General features: G+C 40.0%; 3 protein-coding genes across 3 annotated transcripts; all 3 read left to right on the forward strand.

Annotated features, from left to right (window-relative positions):
• Positions 1-3,966: 3,966 nt before the first annotated feature.
• Positions 3,967-6,300, forward strand: LOC101481809 (tripartite motif-containing protein 16-like). Its single transcript, XM_004569424.6, has one exon. It carries the CDS (start codon positions 3,982-3,984, stop codon positions 5,665-5,667), a length of 1,686 nt encoding a protein of 561 aa, XP_004569481.3. The 5' UTR covers positions 3,967-3,981; the 3' UTR covers positions 5,668-6,300.
• A 3,669-nt stretch (positions 6,301-9,969) lies between these two features.
• On the forward strand, positions 9,970-26,300 carry LOC112436456 (uncharacterized). The gene is made up of 6 exons (XM_076876989.1): positions 9,970-10,276; positions 11,880-12,158; positions 12,645-13,469; positions 22,102-22,109; positions 23,830-24,091; positions 24,794-26,300. Exons 2-6 carry the CDS (start codon positions 11,912-11,914, stop codon positions 25,720-25,722), a joined length of 2,271 nt encoding a protein of 756 aa, XP_076733104.1. The 5' UTR covers positions 9,970-10,276; positions 11,880-11,911; the 3' UTR covers positions 25,723-26,300.
• LOC106675954 (tripartite motif-containing protein 16-like) lies at positions 18,543-21,930 on the forward strand. The gene has a single exon (XM_024800155.2). The coding sequence runs from the start codon at positions 19,376-19,378 to the stop codon at positions 21,044-21,046; it is 1,671 nt and encodes a 556-aa protein (XP_024655923.2). The 5' UTR covers positions 18,543-19,375; the 3' UTR covers positions 21,047-21,930.
• Positions 26,301-27,493: the final 1,193 nt, after the last annotated feature.

Below are 27,493 nucleotides of genomic sequence, written 5' to 3' on the forward strand. Positions count from 1 at the left end.
ATGCATACAGCTAAATTACAGTGTGTGATTAAAAGCATTTAATAAATACATATCTGCAAGTGCTAAAAGTAGTCGCATTAGAGTTACCCAGACTTTGAAACAAGATTCAAAGTTGGGACTTAAAAGGTAATCTAAGTATAAAAATTCACTTTTTAAATTGTAGTTTAGGAGTAAATGTTAACTGAACACAGGTGTTATTGTAGCAAAGACTGTATTTTACCAGTGAGTTTGTATAGTGGGCAGGAAAACTTCCCATCACCTGCTGTTAGTATCATAACTGACAGAATTTAGTTGCTTCCAGGACAGGCTCCAGGATCCCAGGCTGGATATCTGGGAAGAAAAGGACGAATAGATTTGGTTGAAAAACCACTGCTGCTGCTACTCAGCTCATAACACATGAATCAAACTTCAGTGCTGAAACAATTCTTCCAACTACATTACCCACAATTCCATCGAATCAGTTGACAATCACAAGGGAACCAAATAATCTTTAATATGTAGTTTATTATTAAAATTTGGATTTGAATTTTACCTGTACCTGCTTTACCTTTATGTTTCATGCATATGTTATCACAACTTGCAGAAGGTATCAAAATTACTGTCTCAGCTTTAGACATGAAGATATTTAATCTGAAAACTGAGTGTATGTTTAATTTGTCACAGTAGGGGAAGCACAGGGAGAATTAATGATGGCTTCACTCATCTTAGAGGAGGTCCCGTATGTGGTCATGCTGATTCACAGTCACAGCTTTCTCTGACACTTAGGGCTTATCTCATTTCTCTAATTATGATCACTGAGTCATCATGAGGGAAATTGCAATTTCAAAAATGTATCTAATAGACAGAGAAAGAGTCTATCCTACATTGTTTATGTACTAAAGAGGCAACACAGCATGAATATACAAACCACAGTGTGAGGAGCACCTCTTAGTCTTGTGAGATTTTTTGTAAGACGATTGGTTGCATATTCAAACTTTCTGTCCCTCACCGTTAATGTGTGATAAATAAAAAGATCAAAAAACTCCAGTGCGTGTTTAAATTTCATTAAAAGTAGGCCTAAATAAAACAGTTTTCATGAACACTATGTATTTATTTGACATCTGAGATCAGAAAATGCGACAGACTGTAACAAAATGATAATCAGTCAGTGGAGCTGTGACAACAAAGTGAAGATGTTTTATTTTGTTACCTTTTTTTAAATTCCTCTTTCCTTGTGCTGCTTCCTTGTTTCCTTCTCTCTGGTGGGAAAGACCCAAATTACAAGGAGAGGAACTGACGATATGCATGACAAAAATAATTGAGTGTAACTGAACCATCATTAATATATCAGTGATTTTCCTTCTGTGAGAACTGAAAGGTGGTTCATCAAATAGACTGTTTCAATAATTTCAAAAAAATAGAAACACAAAAAACTAGAACAATGTCCCCCCTGACTCTAATACATTTTATTTTGATTTTGTCAGTAATAGGGGTGGCAAAAACTACCGAAGTCCAAGACCCACAGACAAAACCAAGGTAAAACCAACCAACCAATTAGGTTAAAACTCCATGAAAGCTGCAGAATCTAAACTCTTGGGACCAAACAGAGAAATGACAAACTGACTCTCTGCCAAAGGACAAACGGAAACTGGCGCAATATATTACATACACAGCTAACGAGAGAGGAAAGGAAACACTTGGGAAACAAGAACATCTGAAATTAATCAAGAACAAAGCGACAAAGGAAGCTTGTCTTGTGTCAAATGCAAGACACAAGAAACAACTGTGTATCAAATTAAAACAGGATGTAACAAATGGGAGAGAGACAAATTCTTAACAAGAAACAAAAGTAGACTGAGGAGGCTCTACTAAACTGCACCCCAAACAAGTAAATACAAGCCAGTGCTCAAAATGTAAAGAGAACCCAGGATACAAAAGTAAGCAGAACTAAAGACTAAAAGTCCAAATGATAATCTAAAATACAAAACTCAAAGTACCATCAACTTTACAAAGCGAAATGTTGCCATGTTTGTATGTCTGAATAAGTTGAACAATTTCACGATATATGAAGATGCATCTAAAATGCATGCTGGCTGCAGGATGACTCAGGTGTCAGGTGTTTCAAACTTAAACCAAATAAAGCTGTATTAAACAGCTTCACCACTAGAGGGTAGAAATTAACCAATACAGCCTCAAAGCTTTGACCACAGAATGTGATGAGTTCCATAGTCAGAGGAGCACAGGGTTTGCTTTAGACAGTTTTTCATTACTAATGAGAAAAACTAAATAGTGGAGCAGTGTTGGTTACATGTGTGGGCAGCAAAAAGAAACAACATTGAGCACCCCCAGACCTTTGCTCAGTTTAAGCTGCTTTCGCTTACAAGTTTTTGCTCAAACTGAAAAAAGCTTTTATCTTTTTAAGCTAGTTAGTTAGAGTCATCTCAAGGCATTTAATAAGTCTAATATCTCTATTAGAGGAACACTCCCCATGATTCAACAGTACCCTATGAGCAAGCACTTGGCAACAGTGGTGAGAAAACAGGAAGAAACCTGCAACATAACCAGGACTGGGAAAGGTGAGGATAAAGAGGGCAAACAGGTGGCAGGTTGTTTGGATGTGTCAAGTGCGTCTGGAAAATGCAACTCTTGAATTAGAGACACATGGCAGCCTTTCCAAAAGAGCAGCAATATCAATATTTTAGATTTCACTGAAATCCATCAGGGTTTACAACAACACCTCAATCACCTCTGCCAGGCCCAGACAGTTGGGGTCTGGGATTTTATTTTATTTTTTAATTTATTTTATAAATATTATAATCATTATCTAACTCTGCACCAGATGTCTGCTGGGAAGAGAGACTATGCCTACTGGTGTTGGCCAGAGGGGCCGATGGCGCGATATGGCAGCCTCGCTTCTGTCAGTCTGCCCCAGGGCAGCTGTGGCTACAACTGTAGCTGCCTCCACCAGTGTGTGAATGTGAGAGTGAATGAATAGTGGCATTGTAAAGCGCTTTGGGTGCCTTGAAAAGCGCTATATAAATCCAATCCATTATTATGTTTCTTTAACATGCCCCATGCATGTGTTTTTATAATATACAAACACAGTATATGTATATATATATAAAATATATATATATCTACAATGTACACCTTGCAGATAAAATCAGAAATACATTATCACTGCCTAAGAGGACTTTGTAGTGGCAAAGTTGAATGAAGTTAATTTTTATCTTACATGTAATCATAGTAATACAAAGAAATGTTCCAACCTCTGAGTAAATAAAGGTCATTTTTATTACGTGTCAGACTGGTTAAATTGTTTATTTATTTCATTTACCTGCTGTTATAATATGGGAAATCCTTTTTAAAAAAAAGCTGCTGTAAAGGCAGTTGCAAAAAACCATAATCAACCCTGCCATAAGTAGCCAGGTTACGGGGACGTCTCTGAAACAGCTGACCTTTCCGCGGTATTATTCAAGGATTCTATAATGAGAGACAAAGGTAAGACAAAAGTATTTTTGCTTGAATCCCAATGTTTCAGTAGCTTGTAGAACAATCTTTTGCAGCAATAACTTCAAGTAATCATTTTTATATGTTATTTTACACCTGGATGTGAAAGAAGGTGTACTTTCTTTTTCACCTAACTGCATGAAAATATATGCATATATATTTATTTGTAGTTGAGAGATTGTATCCCCTGAAAACAAGTTCAATCACAAACAAGTTCAATATCTGCAAGAGTTCATCTGTGCAATGATTTGTACCTTGTACTTTTTTATGTCTATATGGTGAGTAAATCTTGGTTGCATGTTAATGTGTTACATTTTTATTACACTTATTCTTTCAGGTCAATTTTGTTCCTGCAGTAAGTTAAACTGAAAACCTCCCTCACCTTTCTCCTATTCCCACTGTACAAGTTCCAAGAATTTGAACTGCATGACTCATCAGGCACCTTTTGAAAAAGAAACACATACAGCGCAGTTACTGACACTGAGAGGAGAAATGGCGCAGAAAGGAGTTCAGCTGGACCGAGAAACCTTCTCTTGTTCGATCTGTTTGGATCTACTGAAGGATCCAGTGACTCTTCCCTGTGGACACAGCTACTGCATGAACTGTATTAAAAGCTTCTGGGATGAAGAGGAAAAGAAGAAAACCTACAGCTGCCCTCAGTGCAGACAGACTTTCACACCTGACAGACCTGTTCTGGAAAAAAACAGCATGTTAGCAGATTTAGTGGAGAAATTCAAGAAGACTGGACTCCAAGCTGCTCCTGCTGATCACTGCTATGTTGGACCTGAAGATGTGGCCTGTGATGTCTGCACTGGAAGAAAAATGAAAGCAGTGAAGTTCTGTTTGGTCTGTCTGGTGTCTTATTGTGAGAAACACCTTCAGCCTCATTTTAGGTCTCCTGCCTTTGGAAAACACAAGCTGGTGGAGCCCTCCAAGAAGCTCCAGGAGAACATCTGCTCTCGTCATGATGAGGTGATGAAGATGTTCTGCCGTACTGATCAGCAGAGTATCTGTTATCTCTGCTCTGTGGATGAACATAAAGGCCACGACACAGTCTCAGCTGCAGCAGAAAGGACTGAGAGGCAGAGAGAGCTGGAGGTGAGTCGACAAAACATCCAGCAGAGAATCCAGGACAGAGAGAAAGATGTGAAGCTGCTTCAACAGGAGGTGGAGGCCATCAATCAGTCTGCTGATCAAACAGTGGAGCACAGTGAGAAGATCTTCACTGAGCTGATCCATCTCATCCAGAAAAGAAGCTCTGATGTGAAGCAGCAGATCAGATCCCAGCAGGAAACTGAAGTGAGTCGAGTCAAAGAGCTTCAGGAGAAGCTGGAGCAGGAGATCACTGAGCTGAAGAGGAAAGATGCTGAGCTGAAGCAGCTCTCACACACAGAGGATCACATCCAGTTTCTACACAACTACCCCTCACTGTCAGCACTCAGTGAGTCTACAGACTCATCCAGCATCAATATCCGTCCTCTGAGCTACTTTGAGGATGTGACAGCAGCTGTGTCACAGGTCAGAGATAAACTACAGGACATTCTGAGAGAGGAATGGACAAACATCTCACTGACAGTCACTGAAGTGGATGTTTCACTGTCAGATCCACCAGCAGAGCCAAAGACCAGAGCTGGATTCTTAAAATATTCATGTGAAATCACATTTGATCCAAACACAGTACACAAAAATCTTGTATTATCAGAAGGACACAGAAAATCAACATTTATTTTTCAGGATCAGCCTTATTCTCATCATCCAGACAGATTCACTGGATATGAGCAGGTCCTGAGTAGAGAAAGTCTGACTGGACGTTGTTACTGGGAGATGGAGTGGAATGGGATAGGAGTTGATGTAGCAGTGACATACAAAAATATCAACAGAGAGGGGAATGAATGTAGATTTGGACGAAATTATAAATCTTGGGCATTAGATTGTTTGAAAACTAGTTATACATTTCGGTACAACAACATTGAAACTCGTGTCTCAGGTCCTCGTTCCTCCAGAGTAGGAGTGTACCTGGATCACAGAGCAGGTATTTTGTCCTTCTACAGCGTCTCTGAAACCATGACTCTCCTCCACAGAGTCCAGACCACATTCACTCAGCCGCTCTATGCTGGAGTTTATCTTAGTGGATGGTTTGTGTTTGGAACAAGTGTTGAATTCTGCAAACTGAAATAAATGGAGATAATTATCAGCTGCAAGAGTGAGGTTGGTATTAATTTTAAATTTTTGAGTCTTTTTGTTTTTGTATGACATTATGGCAAAAATGATCCAGTATAAATCTAGTGCAGCAAGTTTTTTTTTCACAAATAGCAGTTGGAATGTGTTTATATGTCTGTTGGGAGAGATTTTGTGTTAATGTCACCACTGTGGAAGAAAAATGTGCAGCTCTGTAGCCTGAAGATGAAGATAAACACAAGCTTGGGGGGGAATGGCCCCTTCCACCTTTACAGGAGTGGAACACTGTGTGTTGTGTTTGTAATGTGTTTGTAACACCTCTATAACACACCTTTCCTCCACAATGACAGCAGACTGATTAGTCATTAGAATTGGGACTGATGTGCTTCAGTCACAATTCTCTGCATTAACATTTTATTTTTGTTATTTTTAATGTTATTTTAAACTCTTTTACCTTTGTTAACTAAAAACATTTGCTTTAAGATAAAAAGTGGAGATTTTAATTTGTTTGCTTTTTAATTTCACGATTTATTTTGTTCTCCTTGTCACTGAAAATAATTCATTGACAGGATTAAAGGCTACTGGAAACCAATGATATGAAGTTTGTGTTTAAATAAATACATTTAAATATTTCAGTCTTGGGAACATTTTTGTATTTTGACAGTTTTCAATAAAGATTAAACTTCAGAATGGGTTGGTACTTCTGTACTTCTGTACTTTTGTACTTTAGCGTCACAGTGTTTTATAGACAGAATCCAGATGAGTAAACACTAACATCTGAAAGAAAAAAATATCATATTATTTGGTTGCAGTGTATGTAGACTTTACTCTTTTGACTTTTGCCCATTTTATGACTAGATAGACACTGGGTGATATTTTTGTGCAAAGATTATCTATTTCACCATTTGGGTTCAACAGAAAGATGTCATTTTCTAAATTCATGAATATGTTTTTAGCTTTGCTAAAGTACACAACTAAAGTACAGAGCACTAGTGGATAATTTTGTGGAGTGCTCTGGGAGAAAGCATCTACTTCTGAATGTGGATCAGGTCAGAGAGGCAGGAATCAACTTCAGAAGGACGAGGACAGCTAAAAGATCTCTGTCTATCCTGATACAGGATGTTGATGTGGTGGAGGAGTACCTGTGTGTCTACATCAACCAACATTTAGTTTGTAGACAAAAAGAGATGAGAAGGCCCTTTTTCTGAAGAAAGCTGAGATCCTGAGAACTGGTGATCTTTCGTCCATGTAGAACTTCTTTAAATTTGGCTACTTTCCTTTAAAAAATATAGTAAAATGTAAGCAAGGTTTATTTTTGAGTTTTATTTATAACAAGGAAGAAATTAAAGGAATAATATGAACCCTTGATCCCTTCTCTGAGGAGGAATCCAGTGATTCTGTTGCACTGTGGTACTTTTCTGCCTTTGTTTGGGTCCTTTTGTCAATGAGAAAAATCACTGCAAAACAATACAAAGCTGTTATGACTTTTATCCTGGGGTGATACACTTCTAATAGGAGTGGTCTGAAGAGGGTCACTGAATAGTATATGCTATGGGTTTAATGTAGAAACCATGAAATACTGAAGCTGCTTTGGAAGCACATGATGCACAAACACCTTACTAACAAAAGTTTTCCTTTAATTTGTCAACTGTTTGCATGTTTGGCTCCGGCCCATTTGTTTTGAATTATGATGTCATGAGCCTTTTTAAGCCTAGGATATATTTGCTGTGTGTGACAGCAATAATGCAATTCAGTCAACCATGTGAAATCATTTCTCTTTTTCTGAATTTTACTGACACTGGTCAGTTGTATCATTGTGAATGTCCTTAGGAATATTGGGAGGCAGATTAACTAAATTAGATTTTTTTTTTTTGTCGTACTGTCTAACTGCAAATAATCTGACACTTGGTATATTCCTCTCTAGTCATTAAAAACATTTATGGGTGCATATTTTCTACATTTGGTTATCACCTGTCCACCAGATTTTAGAGTTTGTAGTTACATTTGGGGTGACACTGGTCTCATATTGTGTACTCCATATTGTCTTTAAAATGCATGAAAGTATTGCATGAATTTAAGCGTGACAATAGAATTTAATCCTCTTAAGCTGCTTCCTTTGATGTGGAAAATTGTTTTTGGGCGCTTTAAATACTCATACATGACCCATTTATCTGTTTAGCGAGACAAATAGAGATTGTAATCAATGAGCAGATCATTTGTTATGTTAAATGTTATTTTAGATGTTGGAACACATTTTTCTTATAAATCAAATGTTGAACACTTTTTTTTCTCACTCACTCTCACTCAAATCTGACAAAGAAAATGTCAAACTAATCTGCGAAAACCATGGGTTCAGAGTTCAATGTTAGAGCAGAAGATTCAGCTTTCTTCACTAAAACAGCTTTACGTTACACAGAAATTAGTGTTGTTTTACTGTCTGATTGAAGACATTTCTTGATGCATCACACCATCACAAGTAAAGTTGCTCCGCAGTTTCCAACTCTGATATGTTTTAGGAAATTTGTAAACTGAAAACTCTTCTCTCCCATCTTTCCATGGTCCTTGAATGCAGCATCAGTGTTACAGGTTGTGACTCCTGTGAACAAACTGACACAGTGTGATATTACACATATTTAAATCTGTCTTTACTGATGATGTTGAAGCTGCTGAAGGCTCAGTGAAGTTTTGTCTTCCTGCAGGTTAACAAGTGAACTCTGTAACTGATGCACAACACAAGAGGGCGCCTTCATCCTGCTAACAAGGATGTAGAGGAGGTTAAAGCACCTCAGCTCAGGTTGTGCACTGTTTTACATTCTGCCATGTTTTTAGGCTGAATAAAGCCTTTATCATAAAGTGCATTGTGTCATAGATCCTGGTAAACTGGATCAAAGCATCATTAGTTAGTCACTTATTTAGTTTGGAGCTGTATCATTCAACACTGTAGTAGCAAGATTTCCTTCAGCTTCTGTTAAAAACAGAAGAGGACTATTGATGAGAACAAACAGCAGGGACACAGTATCAGCAATCACCACGGTTTAACATGACCAGTAAACATCTCATAAAATGGTACATCGTGGTCTACAGTCTGTTTCCTTCAGTTCTGTAAGTTTCTCAGTTTTCAAGTTCTGTTTAAACATCTTTTAGTTAAGTTTTCATGTGTTATTCTAGAACTCCTGTTATGAATGCTGAGTTTGTATTTCCACTGTTTCCTAGTTTAGTTAATCATGTTTCTGTTTTCAGAATGAGTTTTTTTTTTTTAATAAAGTGTGTAAGAAAGAGACAGTAAATGCAAAAGACTAATTCACAGCCTTATTTAGTCAGATTTGTAGAGACACAAACTGTTCACAAATGTTTGGCAAAACATTTTATAGAGGTCAGAATCATAGTTTTTATTCATTTTATTAATTGGTGTTAAAATAGTGATGATTAGTGGTGTTCCATGCAGAAGGAAAAAATGAGGGTCATGTGGCAAATTAGTTAAAACTATTTTTGTCATCAAAGTGTGATTGTGGCTGTTTTATGCTGTCAATAAAATATGTAGATCTTTTAAGTAAACATTCAAAAATAATGCCCTTTACAGTGAAAATACTTCAGTGGAAAGAGACGCTAAATGTTGTTTTAAGTGTGTATCAGCAATAAAATGCCCTTATGATAAAACAAAACAAAAAAATGTTAAATAAAACAACCCTTGTGTGTTTTTTCTTTTTCAGTTACGTGAGACATATAATGTTTTTGGATTAATTTTACTGCTATGTTTATGTGTCTGTTGTATATTATTGCTGTTGATGTTTTCATTAGTTCATATATTTTGGAGTTTAGATATATTTTGAATTAAGTTATGAAACAGTTATGGAAATGTACGATTTTGTCAGCCCATAAAGAATACTTTGATACATCACTTTATCCTTAATTTTATCAGAAACATTCAAAATTATCTCTAGACATGAGGACAATTATCTGATATTACAATTAAATATAAGCGTAACGGTTTCAGAGGATTGTAGTTGGTGCAGTATATTCAAAGACAAATATTTGTCTCAGAGAAGTAATAGAGTTAAAGGGATAAAGGAAATGCAAATGAATAAAGAAATATTTTATTTCCACTTTTGATACATTTTTCCCAAGTGTAACATACAATTTACATGTCGTTGGCGTTAACGTTGGTGTTGGCTCCAGGACCCAGCTTAACGACCTTGTACCTGTCCGTGAACGTCTCTCGGCCTCGGATACCAATGAATCGCTTCTGTGGCGGTTGCTAGGCAACAGGAGCAGCGCGACGTAAGCGAGACAGTCCCATTTAAAGCCGCTCGGTTCGGCCTTCACGGCCTATGGATGCAGCTGCTGAAGTGGGGAGCTGCTTCGTGCTGCTCACAGGCTCTGATGGATGCTAGCTTCATGTGTGACGGACTGTTAGCTGGAAGAGTTTATTTTGGTGCTACGACTGAGAAACATTTCAGGGTCTGAAGCAATAGTGGAGAGACCGGCTGACTGCTGCAGAAGAAATCTGCTCTGAGGTTAACAGAACGTCTGATCGTCCAGTATGAGATCAACCTTCAGCAGAGACTGCTGGATATCAGCCGGAAACCCGAGATAAAGTTACGCATAACAGGTAAAACTGCGATGGTCTCAGTGGACTAACACAAGAATACAACTCATGTAGGACCTGATCAGAGCTCAGCTTGTAGGCTAACATACTGAAATCAGGGAGCGGCTAATCACACAAGTGCGTCTCTTTTTTACGGTAAACTTTTAGCATTAAACAAACCTTGAGACCGAGAGAAAGTGCCTTTATAGAAGATTTATTTAGAAGATTAAGATAAAGGAGGCAGGGAGGGAAAGCTTCTGTTTTCTGCACTGTGCCACAGTTCGCTGTCTGCTTCGGCTCTCTGACCCTCACTCCGGGGCTACAGACAGTCCTCTGCCGCCTGTGGTGCTCCTCACGTCCGTCTGCACCCACAGGCTTCCCGAGGTGGAGGCAGGCCGGCAGGGACTTTGAGAGATGGGCTTTACTTTCAAAAATACCCCTTAATCAGGGTCTAACCCTACAAGACCATCGTGCCTCCCCCACCATCCTCACCTCATGTTAAAATGTATATTTTTCAACTGAATTATATTTGGGTTCAAGAAAATGATGAAGTTTTTAAAATAACTTTGTAATGTTCTAATAAACAGTCTTAACTCGAACTAAATCAGCTCAAATCTCACAGATGTCAGTGTTATTCACAAAGCATGGAAACATAGTTGTTAGTTTTGAATGCAGCCACAGCAGGCAAACTATGGCTGCATGCTCCAAAGAACAGGAGCACAGTAACTGAACACACTCTTAGCACACTTATATCTGATTTTGGGAACAGTTAACAGATCTGAACCTGATGACCTGAGAGGTTTAACTGGGTCAAAGGTCGAGAGCCAATTGAGAACTGTCCAGTTAAACCAACTAAATGATGAAACCTTTGATTTAAAATGTCATGATCAACAGTATCAAAGGCAGCAATGAGATCAAATAGAACTAAGACTGAAACTCTGAGTCCCTAATAATCTTCAGATCACTGATGACTTTAGTTGGGTTGATTCTGTGCAATGACTGGCTGTGAAACCTGACTGGTACTTATCTGCTATGGCACTGTGAGATTTTCAGTTTAATCTACAACAATGACAAACATTTACTTGCAGCGTGAAGCTGGCAGCAGCTACCTGAATGATTTGTACTCTGAACTTTCCTAATAAGAGTATCAGAGCTCGAGAGTAAATTCAAATTCAAATTCAAATTTTATTTGTCACGTACACAGTCATACACAGTACGATATGTAGTGAAATGCTTGGACAACTGCTCGTGACCTAAAGAAAACAAAAAAGGAAAGGCTATGAATAAGATAGGAAATAAATATGAAAAATTAAAAAGGTTAAATTTAACTAGGAAGGAATAAAATATAAATTAAGGTTAAAAATGAAATAACTGTACAACACAAATTAGAATGAAGGGTAAATTTAACTGGGAAGAATAAGATAAAATATATAAATTAAAGTTGAAAATAAAATAACTGTACAACAAAATACACAATATAGAACTATATAAGAATGTAACTTACACTTTCATTTTTCACATTTGTAGTTAGTTGTAAATTTCACTCACATATGAGGACATGCTCAGAGTGGACTATATTTGCTCAGCTGTGTTTTCCTGTCATCACATTATTAACCTTTTTCCTCAGTGACCCTTTGTTCCTCAAGATCTCCCCCTAACATGAAGTGTGAGGAAGAGGAGGGCCTGTATGACCAGCAGGTCTCCAACCAGGAGAGGAACTCCAGTCTGGACCAGGAGGGCCCAGATCCTCCACAGATCAAAGAGGAAGAGGAGGAACTCTGCATCAGCGATGACGTAGAAAAGATTGTACTCAAACAGGAGGATGAAGGCCTCATCTGGACTGAAGAAGAGCAGCTCAGACAGCTGGATAACATCTGGAAACCTGAAATGAACTTACACAGCAGGGGTATGTAAAACCGTAATGGTCTTACCTAAAAATTAATATGACTTTAATTCATTCAATAAAGATATTTTGGAAACACATCAGAGTTCTTCAAGGCCAGTGTTTAAATAAACTCAGCTGATTGTTAGTCGAGGTTTTCTGAGAGCTTCGCTGCTTTTTATCCCCATATTTTAATCCTACTTTTAAATTTCCCCTTCTGTCTGATGTTTGTCTTATCATTTACATAAACATCTTTCCAACAGTAATTGGTGGACAAACTGTGATTGGTGCATAGAAATTTACTAACGTGTTAGAAGTGAGTGCATGAAATCTTATTTTAACAGTTTCCAGGTCTGGGTAAATGATATGATGATATTTCTGATGATATTTTGATTAAACTCTGTTGTAGAGTTGGAAATGGACAGCTGTAGACACCACTGCCGAGTAGTCATTCTTGTTATACTTCTATATTTAGCTAAGACAAGTAATTTTGTCCATTTGTCACCTCAGCTTTCCCACAACAGCATGAATGTGAGGAGGAACTGGTTTTTGGGGACCAGGAGAGAAACTTCAGCCTCGACCAGGAGGATCCGGAGCTTCCACAGATAAAAGAGGAAGAGGAGGAACCTTGCACCAGTCAGGACGTAGATCAGCTTGTAGTGAAGCAGGAGACTGAAGGCATTATTATCTTCATGGTGGCTCCTACTTATGAGGAAAGTGAGCCAGAGCTGGACAGTGAACATCTCCTTTCTTCCAGCTCTCCTGAACCAGAGAGCAGAGATCAGCAAGACAACTTTCCTGTGTCAGAGAGTCAGCGTAAAACTGACACAAGTAAAAAGTTTGTGAAATGTGAGATTTGTGGAAAAACCTTTGAGTACAGATCCAAACTAACGAGACATATGAGGGTTCACACAGGTGAGAAGCCACATTCTTGCAGCACCTGCGGAAAAAGATTCAGCCTGATGATAAACTTGAAAACTCACATGAGAATCCACACAGGTGAGAAGCCGTATTCTTGTGGCATCTGCGGAAAAGAATTTAGAGACCAATCAACGTTCAAAAAGCACATGACAGTTCACACAGGTGAGAAGCCTTATTCTTGTAGCACCTGCGGGAAAAGCTTCAGTCAGAAACCAACACTGGAGAGACACCAGAGAAGCCACACAGGCGAGAAGCTGCACTCCTGCGGCACCTGTGGGAGGGGATTCAGTCAGATGATAAACTTGAAAACTCACATGAGAATTCACACAGGTGAGAAGCCTCATTCATGTAGCACCTGTGGGAAAAGCTTCATTCAGAGGATACAGTTACAAAGACACATGAGGATTCACACTAGTTAAAAGTGGGAGAACTGTCAGATGAAGCAGTCCACTGAGAAGCCAGATCAGAGCAGATCAGATGACCTCCTTCCTTAAAAAACTCTGTATTGTTTATTGTATGTAGGGGTGGGAGATATAGCCTCAAAATAATATTTCAAGAAACTTACATTTAAAAAAAATAATGTACATTTTATCAGCTCGGCAGGCAGCAGCATTTATATGTGTAAGTAAATGATGGATTTTCCATCTTTCTCTTCCAGTGAGCTGCTGTCACTGATGACAGCTTAGCTAATTCAAAGTGTGAAAATGTGGCCACCTCAAGGTGCTTGATATTGTAAGGTAAAGACCCAACAATAATACAATGAAAACAGAGAAAACCCAAACAGTCATATGACCCCCTATTAGCAAGCGTTTTGGCGACAGTGGGAAGGAAAAACTCCTTTTTAACAGGAAGAAACCTCCAGCAGAACCAGGCTCAGGGAGGGACCCCCATCTGCAACAAGGAAAGTTTTAAGTCTAATCTTAAAAGCTGAAGGCTCTGCCTCCCATTCTACCTTTAAATACTCTATGAACAACATTATAGTGCAATGTTAGTGACACGGCATACATGAAATATGAGCACATAAGTATCCTCAGGGGTGTTTTTCCTGGAAGTTTTAAGAAAAGTGTATTACAAGTGCTTACACTCTAGCTTAATATCCAAAATAACCTTGTAATGCGGAGCCTGCACAATTCTGTCATATAAGGAAAAGAAATTCTACCTGGTTTGTTTCATCTTGGGTCGAGCTTTTTAACCTCCTGCTTTTCCACCGTGTAGCACATCAGTAATTTCCATCCACTGACTGCTCTTGCTGTTATATGAAATGTAACTCGCGAGTGCTCCAGTGATGCATGGTTGAATCATTTGTTTACCTTTGGGTCGCACATCACTGCTGCTAGTATCTCCTGCTCACGTGCCTTCACAGCCCGGTTGTACTCAAGTGTGTTTTTGCTTAAAGTGTTGTAACAGGTTTGCTTTTTTCACTTTCAGTGGGAAAAGTTTTCTTGCATATTTTGCGAACATTCAGCTACCAAACTGTGACTGGAGCCCGACATATGGCTCTGGCTGTGAGACATGACTGGGGTTGACTCATTGGGGTGAATGCAAACACATGATGTTCCTCTAAACACACTTTTTTGTAAACATTTATACCAGTATTATTGCAGATCATATGATATGTCACAGCCCTAATTCTGTTTGTTGCATATTCCATTAAAACCTGTAATGAAGATGAAACACGTATTTACATTCATTTGATGTGATATTTGTATCGTGTTGAGCTGTGGAGGTGACAAAAAAGTTGCTGAGATGTTTTATTTTTTTGTTTAGTGGAGAGGTTTTACTCCACAGAGTCAAAGCTGGAAAGAAACACACATGAGACCAAACATTTTGTGATTTAATCTTGATTTTCATGAAGACTGAATTTCAGCATGTGCTCATCCTGTTGATTCGTATGTTGGTGTTGGTTATGTGTCTTAAAAGTGAAATAAAGATTTCTTTAAAACTTCTTGTGGCTATTTTTTTAAGGCACAATCTTTACAACATGAAACAACGTCTGTGAAGCACATTTTGTACAGTGGGCAGGGAGACTTGCCCATCACTGTGGTGGTGGGGTGGATGAGATTTGCCTGCGGTCACTTAAGGCTCTGTATGTTGTGGGTCTGTCCTGGTTGTCCTGCTCAAACATTGTATGGAAGTTGAGGTCAGTGCCTTCAGACCGGCCAACTATGGTGGTAATCATGGTCCCCTGTTTTATGAAGGGAGTGTAGAGGGTATGTTTGCACTTCAGGCCTCCCTAGGAAGGTCTATATCTGTAGTCACTTTCACTGTTTTCTTATTGCTGTTTCAAATTGTTGTTTCTGTTTGTAGCCTTTTTATTGAAGGATTTTGGTTTATATTATTAATATGTGCATTTGTTGTTATTAATAATATTTGCTTCACTCTCCATTTGATGTGTTTTTGGTATGTTTTACTTTTAATTGTTCTACACTCAACAAAAATATAAACGCAACACCTTTGTTCCTGCTCCGATTTGACATGGGATGGACATAAAGACCTAAAAGTCACTCCAGATACACAATATTACCATCCCTCCCAAACATTGTTCACAAATCAGTCTAAATGTGTGATAGTGAGCACTTCTGCTTTGCTGAGATAATCCATCCCACCTCACAGGTGTGCCACATCAAGATGCTGATCTGACATCATGAGTAGTGCACAGGTGTACCTCAGACTGCCCACAACAAAAGGCCACCCTGGAATGTGCAGTTTTATCTCACAGCAAAATGCCACAGATGCCACATGCATTGAGGGAGCGTGCAATTGGCATGCTGACAGCAGGAATGTCAACCAGATCTGTTGCCCGTGCATTGAATGTTCATCCCTCAACCATAAGCCGTCTCCACAGGCGTTTCAGAGAATATGGCAGCACATCCAACCGGCCTCACAACCGCAGACCACGTGTAACCACACCAGCCCAGGACCTCCACATCCAGCAGGTTCACCTCCAAGATCGTCTGAGACCAGCCACTCAGACAGCTGCTGGAACAATTGGTGTGCATAACCAAACAATTTCTGCACAAACTGTCAGAAACCGTCTCAGGGAGGCTCAACTGCATGCTCGCCGTCCTCATCGGGGTCTTGACCTGACTCCAGCTCGTCGCCGCAACAGACTTGTGTGGGCAAATGCTCACATTCGATGGCGTCTGGCACGTTGGAGAGGTGTTCTCTTCACGGATGAATCTCGGTTCACATTGTTCAGGGCAGATGGCAGACAGCGTGTGTGGCGTCGTGTGGGTGAGCGCTTTGCTGATGTCAATGTTGTGGATCGAGTGGCCCATGGTGGTGGTGGGGTTATGGTATGGGCAGGCATCTGTTATGGACGAAGAACACGGGTGCATTTCATTGATGGCATTCTGAATGCACAGAGATACCGTGATGAGATCCTGAGGCCCATTGTTGTGCCATACATCCATGAACATCACCTCATGTTCCAGCAAGATAATGCACGGCCCCATGTTGCAAGGATCTGTACACAGTTCGTGGAAGCTGAGAATGTCCCAGTTCTTGCATGGCCAGCATACTCACCGGACATGTCACCCATTGAGCATGTTCGGGATGTGCTTGACCGGCGTATACGACAGCGTGTACCAGTTCCCACGAATATCCAACAACCTCGCACAGCCATTGAAGAGGAGTGGACCAACATTCCACAGGCCACAATTGACAATCTGATAGACTCCATGCGAAGACGATGTGTTGCACTGCATGAGGCAAATGGTGGTCACACCAGATACTGACCGGTTCTGAGTCCCCAGACCCCCAATAAAGCAAAAAACTGCACATTCCAGGGTGGCCTTTTGTTGTGGGCAGTCTGAGGTACACCTGTGCGCTACTCATGATGTCAGATCAGCATCTTGATGTGGCACACCTGTGAGGTGGGATGGATTATCTCAGCAAAGCAGAAGTGCTCACTATCACACATTTAGACTGATTTGTGAACAATGTTTGGGAGGGATGGTAATATTGTGTATCTGGAGTGACTTTTAGGTCTTTATGTCCATCCCATGGGGAATGGGAGCAGTAACAAAGGTGTTGCGTTTATATTTTTGTTGAGTGTATGATTATGTTTATGTGTGGTTTATAATTATATTTAAGTTCTGGGTTTTTTTTATGAATAAAAGTGACTTAACTTGTCAGAGATATGGGACTTTGGGCATTTCCCCTTCTGTCTTATTCTCAGTGTCTTGTCTCCATGTTTATTTACCTCTGTGTTGCTATCTTTGTGTCTCTGTCTCTTTCTCTTCCCCTGTTCAGTGGGATTTAAGACTTCCAACAAATAATTTCAAAGGGTCAATTAAATTTTAATAAAACCATTTTACTCAACACTGCACTCTAATTTTAGCATTTTTTTTTTTTACTCAATCATAAAAAGATTCATCTTAAAAGATGTTTTAGAGACATTTTTATTACTTTTTTCTCTTTCTTTCTTTCTTTCTTTCTTTCTTTCTTTTCTTGTTGTTGTCCCGTTTCGTTTTTTAGCCATCAGAATTATTGTCTGAAGGCCAAAAAAGATGCCCAACTAACTTAATTTACCAAATGGACCATCACGGCCTTGCCATATTGGTCTATTTGATCAACCTTTGTTATTATTTATTTATTTTAATTTATTTTCAGCTGTTACAGATAGGACAGACATGACTGGGGGATAGGAAGGAAGGAAGGAAGGAAGGAAGGAAGGAAGGAAGGAAGGAAGGAAGAAAAGGGGAAGAGGGACAGTGAGAAAGGGCACTTAAAAAATATCTCTCAGGTCACCTGTTGAGAGAAGAAAATAAGAGAAAACAAGCAAAAAAGAGAGCAACATAATAACACAACACCATTGCAATAATCTAGCTAAGTGTAAATAACAGTAAATATTAAATACTGAATGTGATTGTGCAGCACGCAAGATTGACATCGCACAATGTGGTTTGAGGTAGCAGCCAAGAAAGGTGTAGCTTGTGTGTGTGAACACCTGTGTGGATGAGTGCTCGTCTATTCAAAAGGCTTCTCCATGTAACGATCTGCTGGTGTGGGGAGCCACAGCCCCGTCCCCCAGGGCATGAAGCAGGCATGGAGGAGATCCAGGCCCCAGACATCCAGAGGCCCCCAGAGTGCGAGCGCCCAAAGAGGACCACCGGAGGGGCAACCGTGCCACCTTCCTGGGAAGAGCTGAGGAGAGCCCCAGATGAGGGGTCACCCAACAGCCACAGAGCAGAAGCCAGAGGGGGCTGCAGTGACGTACACGCGGGCTCTGCAGGCAGCCAGCTGTGCCAGAGTGAATCGAGCCCCCGCAAGGGGCCCGACCGAGCCACAGGCACCAGGCCCCACAGAGCAGCCGTACCAGCAGTGAGCTGGTACAGACCTGAGCGTCCAGCCTTGGACACCAAGTATGCACCGATGTCTGAGTTCATCAACCAGGGAGTGTGGTGAGGGGAAATAAGCCTCCATACCTTGGAGGGCCTGAGATGTTCCAAGGGGGTGGAGTCTAAGACTAGGCACACACAGACCTAAACATGCATTCCCACCCTCATGCACACATATACAAATACTCGGCGCTCATCCAACCTGGATACAGACACAAATGGACACTGTACATGTACTGTACAGCACGGCCCCTCCTGAGAACCCTCAATGTCTACATGCATTTAAAACTGAGAGGTGGGCACCGGCGCCAGAGGTGAGGTTGAATACAAAGACTGTCCTCTGGACACCGTATAACATGCCCGATCCCAAGGCCCTATATGTATGTGTTATGAGAGTGTGAGTAATGTGGATGTCTAGGTTGTGGAATAAAATCAGTCTGCTGATAAAACAGTGAGCACAGTGAGAAGATCTTCACTGAGCTGATCCATCTCATCTCATAAAATTGAGGCACAGGTGACCAGGAGGGGACAGAGGGGGAACGACCTTTTATTGCTTTTTTCTACAACAATTTCTTAGTTCAGCTGCAGTATTTGATATCCTGTAATGACTAAAATGATAATTTAAACTAATTTACATAAAAAGATTGTCTTTTAAATGTTAAGTTTATTTAACAACTTTAAAGGCTGAGCAGTGCTATTTTTAAATGAAAAACTCACAGGCTCACATGTTCCAGGATTGAATTAGTGTCTGATAACCCTCCCTCTTCCTGCTCTCTAACTCAGCACCTCCTCTCTGTCCACATGTTCCCTTGTTCCCTCCCCTTCTGATCTGCAGTTTGAAGATGGGTGCAACCAACATGTGGTGACGTATAAGAGCTGACAGATCCCATTCGCTACAGAAACCTATGTTGTTTAGATCAGAGCAGTTTCAGTTCTGAGGAAGTGAAACTCACACAGTCACTGACACTGTTGGGTGAAATGGCGCAGAAAAGTGTTCAGCTGGACCGAGAAACCTTCTCTTGTTCGATCTGTTTGGATCTACTGAAGAATCCGGTGGCTCTTCCCTGTGGACACAGCTACTGCATGAACTGTATTGAAAGCTTCTGGGATGAAGAGGAAAAGAAGAAAATCTACAGCTGCCCTCAGTGCAGACAGACTTTCACAGCGAGGCCTGTCCTGGTGAAAAACACCATGTTAGCAGTTTTAGTGGAGCAGCTGAAGAAGACTGGACTCCAAGCTGCTCCTGCTGATCACTGCTATGCTGGACCTGAAGATGTGGCCTGTGATGTCTGCACTGGAAGAAAAATGAAAGCCTTCAAGTCCTGTCTGGTGTGTTTGGTCTCTTACTGTGAGAAACATGTTAAGCTTCATTATGAATGTCCTGCATTTGACAAACACAAGCTGGTGGAGCCCTCCAAGAAGCTCCAGGAGAACATCTGCTCTCGTCATGATGAGGTGATGAAGATGTTCTGCCGTACTGATCAGCAGAGTATCTGTTATCTCTGCTCTGTGGATGAACATAAAGGCCACGACACAGTCTCAGCTGCAGCAGAAAGGACTGAGAGGCAGAGAGAGCTAGAGGTGAGTCGACAAAACATCCAGCAGAGAATCCAGGACAGAGAGAAAGATGTGAAGCTGCTTCAACAGGAGGTGGAGGCCATCAATCAGTCTGCTGATCAAACAGTGGAGCACAGTGAGAAGATCTTCACTGAGCTGATCCATCTCATCCAGAAAAGAAGCTCTGATGTGAAGCAGCAGATCAGATCCCAGCAGGAAACTGAAGTGAGTCGAGTCAAAGAGCTTCAGGAGAAGCTGGAGCAGGAGATCACTGAGCTGAAGAGGAAAGATGCTGAGCTGAAGCAGCTCTCACACACAGAGGATCACATCCAGTTTCTACACAACTACCCCTCACTGTCAGCACTCAGTGAGTCTACAGACTCATCCAGCATCAATATCCGTCCTCTGAGCTACTTTGAGGATGTGACAGCAGCTGTGTCAGAGGTCAGAGATAAACTACAGGACATTCTGAGAGAGGAATGGACAAACATCTCACTGACAGTCACTGAAGTGGATGTTTCACTGTCACAACCAGAGCCAAAGACCAGAGCTGGATTCTTAAAATATTCATGTGAAATCACACTGGATCCAAACACAGCAAACAAACAGCTGTTATTATCAGAGGGGAACAGAAAAGCAACATTTATGAAGCAACAACAGTCTTATTCTGATCATCCAGACAGATTCACTGTATGGTTTCAGGTCCTGAGTAGAGAGAGTCTGACTGGACGTTGTTACTGGGAGGTGGAGTGGAGAGGGAGAGGAGTTGATGTAGCAGTCGCATACAAGAATATCAGCAGAGAAGGAGGTAATGAATGTTTGTTTGGACATAATGACAAATCTTGGTCATTATATTGTAACAACAACAGATATACATTTCGGTACAACAACATCCAAACTCGTGTCTCAGGTCCTCGTTCCTCCAGAGTAGGAGTGTACCTGGATCACAGAGCAGGTATTTTGTCCTTCTACAGCGTCTCTGAAACCATGACTCTCCTCCACAGAGTCCAGACCACATTCACTCAGCCGCTCTATGCTGGACTGATGCTTTACTGTTATGGAGACACTGCTGAGTTGATTAAAGTGAAATAGACTGAAGTCTTTCATATTGTTGTAAGTTTAAATCTGTATTTTAGTTCCCTTTTAGTTTCTCTCCATCATTATTGTGGTATTTATGTGCTGCACATAAATCAGATGTCAGTCAAACATTATGGGCAGTACCTCGACATCTTCAACATGTTGTCTTGATGTTTTTACGTTTTATAGGTGGAGCTCTTTCCTGTGTCTGTTCAGCCATGGAGACTATCAATGCTTATGGATATTTTTATTTGAAAAATTTCTCCACATGACAACATAAACTTCTCTATCTTCTAAATGTTTACTGAATATTTTTCTTAGGTATTTGTATGTTGTTGTTTCTCTTCACTGATCTTAACAGAGAAGTCTACAGACCTTCCTTTATCACACAGATTTTATTCTCATTTGTACATTTATAAAGAAAACAATTAATTACAGAGCAATAAGAAATTTTAAGAAAGTGCACTATATCATAATTTATAGTAAAGTGTATTAAAGCATCGTTAGTTAGTCACTTATTTAGTTTGGAGCTGTATCATCTGACACTGTAGAAACATTTCCTCCAGCTTCAGCACAGAATGTTAAAAACAGAACTATTAATGAGAACAAACAGTAGGAACACAGTATCAGCAAACATCATGGCTTAAAATGGAGAGTAAAAATCTAAAAAGAAATAAACAAATTAGTAAAAAGGATTTCCTGTTGACATGTTATTGGTCCTATCTTGTCTGCAGCACCTCCAGGATGCTTCTTATATGTTTCTGGTTATTTTTGCACCAATTTTAGTTTTTGTCAGTAGGAAGTTCAAGTTCAACTCAGTGTGTTTGTTTGTTTTTTTCAAACTGATGCCTGACCTTGAACACCAAACATCTGTCAATAAAGCAATGATATAAAATGCTTATATTAGTACTGAAAAACTGCATATCCACTTTACAAATATAAATAATGATATAAATCCACAGCTGAACTGGAGGAGCAGCTGATCTAGTTCACTCATGTGTTTCTGGACTAAGAGTTGGAGCAAATACCTTATGATTCAGTGATGTTTGTTTTTGTTCAATATTTTGTAGATCCAAGAGTGAGTTTGACTCATGATGATGATGTTCCGAATTAAACAAAGTTGGTCACAAATTCTTCAAAGCTGTTTATTAAGAATATATTCACTTGGACTCATGAGACAGGCTTGTGATCCAAGGGAGCCATCAACTGGACAATTACTGACATGACAACAAAAAAGCTAAGTACAGAGGGGGGAACAGAGGTGAAAATACTTGCTTTAAAGGATTGTAATGTTTCCTTTTAAAATAAGTCTCTAAGGTCAGACAAAGGGACAGAAACTCATAGCTTTCTACCAGCCCAATGACAAAACTATAAGTTGTTTTTTAACATCTACTTTTTCATCTATTTGGCAGTCACAGTGAAAAGTATAAACATTGGCACGCTTTGTCTTGTGATTCTGCTGTTCGTAAAAAATGACCATGCGCAAAGTACCAGACTTTAAGGCTTTGACTTGATGCCAATGGCCTGAGGAGGACAGTATTACCCTTGGACATGTGTAGTCTGCCGTCTACTCAATAGAAGAACAAGAAGCGCGGAAATGGCACAACTGTCTTCAGTTTCTGGGAGAGTTTAACAATGAGAGACTGATGATGCAGAAGAAATCTCCGTGGTTAAAAACATTAAAAACAGTCGTCCAGGATGATGAGATCCGCCACTGGCTCAGACTGCTGTATATCAGCCGGAGACCCGAGATGAAGTCACGCAGCAGGTATGTAAAACTGTGATGTTCTCAATGAACTAACACAGGAACGATCTGAGCTCAGTCTGTAAGCTAACAGGCTAAAATCAGAGAGCAGCTAATCAAACAAGTGCGTCCGTTTTTTTTAAAGGTCAACTTTTAACAATAGACTTTCATGAGACACATCAAAACCAAACAGGGAGGGAAAGCTTCGGTTTTCTGCACTGTGCCACAGTTCGCTGTCTGCTTCGGTTCACGACGCCTCACTCCGGGGCTACAGACAGTTCTCTGCCGCCTGTGGTGCTCCTCACCTCCGTCTGCACCCACAGACTTCCCGAGGTGGAGGCAGGCCGGCAGGGACTTTGAGAGATGGGCTTTACTTTTAAAAATAGCCCTTAATCAGGGTCTAACTCACTAAAAGATGGCCACATGTCTCTCTCCAACTTAATCTCTTTCTTTTAAGTAATTGTTTTTCATTGAAATGAAATTAATTGTTCAATAAAATGATTACATTTATAATTGAATTAAAGTTAAATGAATCAAGGTGATTTTGACTTTGCTAGTTAACAGGAAGAGAAACAAACTTACACAGGATAAAATGAAATTTGGAGCCAGCAGAAAAAGTCAGATCACAGACAAACAGAAACATTCCTCTTTGGCTAAAATAAAATGCAGATTATTGCTCATCTGCAGTTTTAATCATGGTGAATAATTTATGATTCAGCCAAGTAAGATTCTTCTGTGTGGAGGTTTTTCCCCTGTCAAAAGGCATTGACCATTACCTTCATCTAAACATGGAATTTAAGTCATGTAGTTGCCGTTGTTTGTTTTTAAAGAGGTCATAATATTTTTGTGATGGTAGAAATTTATCTTCAAAGTAATAGTTATAAAGTGAATTAATAAGACTTTCCAACAAAGAGAGGGAGTCACATGGTGCTTCTGAAACATTTGTACAAACCTCTCTCACATATGTGAGCAACATGCTCACAGTGTACAGCCCTGCTGACTGAGGCTGCACCTTTACCTGTCTAATCTTTTTCTTTTTACTTTGTTCCTCAAGTCCCACATCAACATGAAGTGTAAGGAGGAGGAAGATCTGGCTGGCCAGCAGGTCTGGAAGCAGGAGAGGAACTTCAATCTGGACCAGGAGGACACAGATCCCCCACAGATCAAAGAGGAACAGGAGGAACTCTGCATCAGTCAAGAGGGAGAACAGCTTGTAGTGAAACACGAGGATGAAGGCATCGTCGTCTGGAGCGGGGAAGAGCGGCTCAGACAGCTGCATAACATCTGGAAACCTGAGAAAGATTTACAGACCAGCGGTAAAACTGTAATGGCTTTTCTGAAGTGTTAACATTAATATTAAACCTACAGTTTGTATCAGTCAGATCTATTTAATGTGTATTCGTGAAAACATGACAGGGAGTTTTAAATGGACTGGTTCTTATATAGCGCTTTTCTACTCAATCTTGAGCACTCAAAGCGCTTTACAAAACTTGTGCATTCACCCACTCACTCCCATTCGCACAAGCACATTTTTCTTAGTGCTTTCTACCAACATTCAGACACACATTCCACAGATCAAAGAGCAACTTGAGGCAACTTGGAGTTAGTATCTTGCCCAAGGATATTTGAAATGCAGACTAGGTGAAGCCGGGAATCGAACCGATCAGTAGATGATCTGCTCTACCGCCTGAGCTACAGCCACCCCCAATAGTGAAGATTATTTTGAAAAATATCAAGATGTAGATCAGTTTCGAGATCAACTCCAAAATAGATCATCAGTCAGTCAGTAATAAGTGAGTTCTTTTTTGTTTGAAAGGTTTTTTTTACTCTTAATGTTGCTGAAAAATGTCAGAACTCAAGTTCTCATTTGCATCAGAGTGCACAAATAACTTCATTTTTACACACTTTTAATTTCACCTGCAAATGTGAGCAACATGCCCTCATTACAGACTTTAACTAAAACTTTATCTTCTCAGAAGTGTTTTTCTATAATTACATTTTTTTTATTGTTCGTTTAGACCTCCACCAGCAAACTGCCTGTAAGGAGGAGGAGTTTGTCGCCAATCAGCAGGAGAGGAACTCAAGTCTGGACCAGGAGGACCCAGATCCTCCACAGATTAAAGAGGAACAGGAGGAACTCTGCACCAGTCAGGAGCTGGAGGAGATTGTACTGAAGCAGGAGATCAATAGTTTTATGGTGACTTCTAGTTTTGAGGAAAGTGACCTCAGTGAATCAGAACCAAACGATGACCAGCTCCTTGCTCTTAACTTTCCTGAACCAGAGCTTGAGGAACAGGAAGAAAACCAGCATGTGGACTCGGGATCAACTAGAAATGCGGAGCTGAAGAAAAGGAGACGTCACAAAAACCGAACAGATAAGTCTCGGAGTGAAACTGATACAAGTAAAAAATCTGTAAGCTGTGACACTTGTGGAAAAACTTTTCAGTGTAAATCCAACCTGACGAGACACATGAGAGTTCACACAAGTGAGAAGCCACATTCTTGTAGCACCTGTGGGAAAAGATTCATTTGGAAATCAGGATTGGAAACTCACGTAAGGATCCACACAGGCGAGAAGCCATATTTTTGCATCACCTGTGGGAAAAGATTTAATAAGAAATCCGGATTTGAAAGTCACGTGAGAATCCACACAGGCGAGAAGCCGTATTTCTGTAGCACATGTGGGAAAAGATTTGGTAAGAAATCAGGACTAGAAACTCATTTGAGAATCCACACCGGTGAGAAAGCGTATTCTTGCAACGTCTGTAGGAAAGAGTTTAGAGACTTGTCGACTATGAAAAGTCACAGAAGGATCCACACAGGTGAGAAACCATATATTTGTAGCTCCTGTGGGGAAAGATTCAGTTGGAAATCAGGACTGAATTTTCATCTAAGGATCCACCTGAGTGACAAACCAAATCACTGCAGCACCCGAGGTAGAAAATGACCTCATGCTCCAAGTCACGGTACATTTCCTGTCCACAGCAGTGAAGGGCACTCTATGTTGTTTGTTCCAGCCCTGACTTTATGTTTCTCTAAGTTTGATATTTTTTTTATTGGTCTTTAAAGGTGACACAAATATTTATTGAACATGGATGCTCTTTTAATATTTACCACAGAAACTTGTATTTCTTCTTCAGTATAGAAGAAAACAAACATGAAAATGAGTTTTTCATCACTTGTTCCTTGTAACAACCATGATGTGATTCCTTTTTATCAGCCAATAAATAAGTTTTGATACACAGGACTAAAGATTTAAAAAAGTTCAAGACAAGTATACAATTTTTATTTAAATATGTTTTCTTTGTGATTTATGTTAATGAAGGTTATACTTCAGTATGGCTTTGACCTGGTTGTCCTGGTTCTTCTTAGCAACATGTTGCAAGATTTGATTAAAAATGTTTGTGACTTATTTTGTGTATTGTGTAATCCCTGCTAAATAAAAGCAGTTAAATGTGCTATATTGGCTCATGATAAGTGTTTATATCATTTTGCCTAAATGCAAGTAAACTCAATGTTTGCCAACTCTGTGTGTGCAGTTTGCTTCATAAGTACAGTAACAGAACTTAAACTACATGGAGCCTATTTTGATTACATCATTACAGATGTAGATATTATTCATAGTTCATATTTCACAGTGTGCTGCAATCTTCTCCACAGACCTGCATTGCTCTCTGTTCAGACCCGTCATCTTCAAGATGTCCACTAGATGTCGTCAGAGTTCCCCCACTTTCCTCATCTATTGTGTTGCCATTACCTGAGCCTGCTTAAAACCTACAGTCCTTTACATATGGGTTCATTCAGGGTCATGTTTAGTGGGCAGGTTTAGTGCGATGAAGGAAACTCGTTTTCTTTAACTTTACCTCTCAGTAAGTAACTGGAGTAACAGACTCACTGATTCCTCCCCACCTGCTGGACATGAACCAGCTGACTGACACTTGTTTTCATTTTCTCATTCATAAAGTTGCTACCAGTTCAATTCATTTATATTTATATATAGTGCCAAAAAACAACAGTTGCCTCAAGGTGCTTTATATTGTAAGGTAAAGAATGTAAAAACCTCCACAATTGAACAAGCTGAAAAGAGCAAATGCTTGGCAGCAGTGGCAGAAACAGGCTTTCTGTCGTAATCACTGTAAAACACTAATCACTGGTCAGTCATTTGTTGTGTTGCAATCGGTTACACTGAGGGAAAAAATTTCACAACTGGATCTCGGAGATAATGTGAATATTTGTGAAAATATGTGAAGATGAGGCTGAAATAACTCTGAGACTCTAAAACATGATGAAATGCTTACATATTGAAATGTGTGTAGTAACATGACCTACAGCTTGTTTAAGAACTCGTGATTTTTTTCCCCTGTTGGCATAAGGTGAAATCCTGCATAAAGGAGGTGACCTTTGCTCCCTGACTCAGACGTGATAAACATGACCCAAATCATTCACGTTGGTGCCAAATAATGTTTTGTTAAAGTTTAACAAGCTTTCCCAGCCTGAAACTGCCAGACAAACAAATCACCTGTTGGAGATGCTGGTTTAGCTCCCTGGGTGAAGTGGGTGACCCAGATGCTAAAGCCCAGCTATGACTCCTGCCTGAGGACTTTTAGTCTTGGTTTGCATCCAACTTTTCTGCCACAATAGTTCAATTTTCTTAATAAAACACCAAATTACAACAAGTTACCTCGAGGCAGTTTATATTGAAGGCACTTTATTTGAAG

The sequence above is a fragment of the Maylandia zebra genome, linkage group LG18 (assembly GCF_041146795.1).
Source record: "Maylandia zebra isolate NMK-2024a linkage group LG18, Mzebra_GT3a, whole genome shotgun sequence".
NCBI lineage: Eukaryota > Metazoa > Chordata > Actinopteri > Cichliformes > Cichlidae > Maylandia > Maylandia zebra.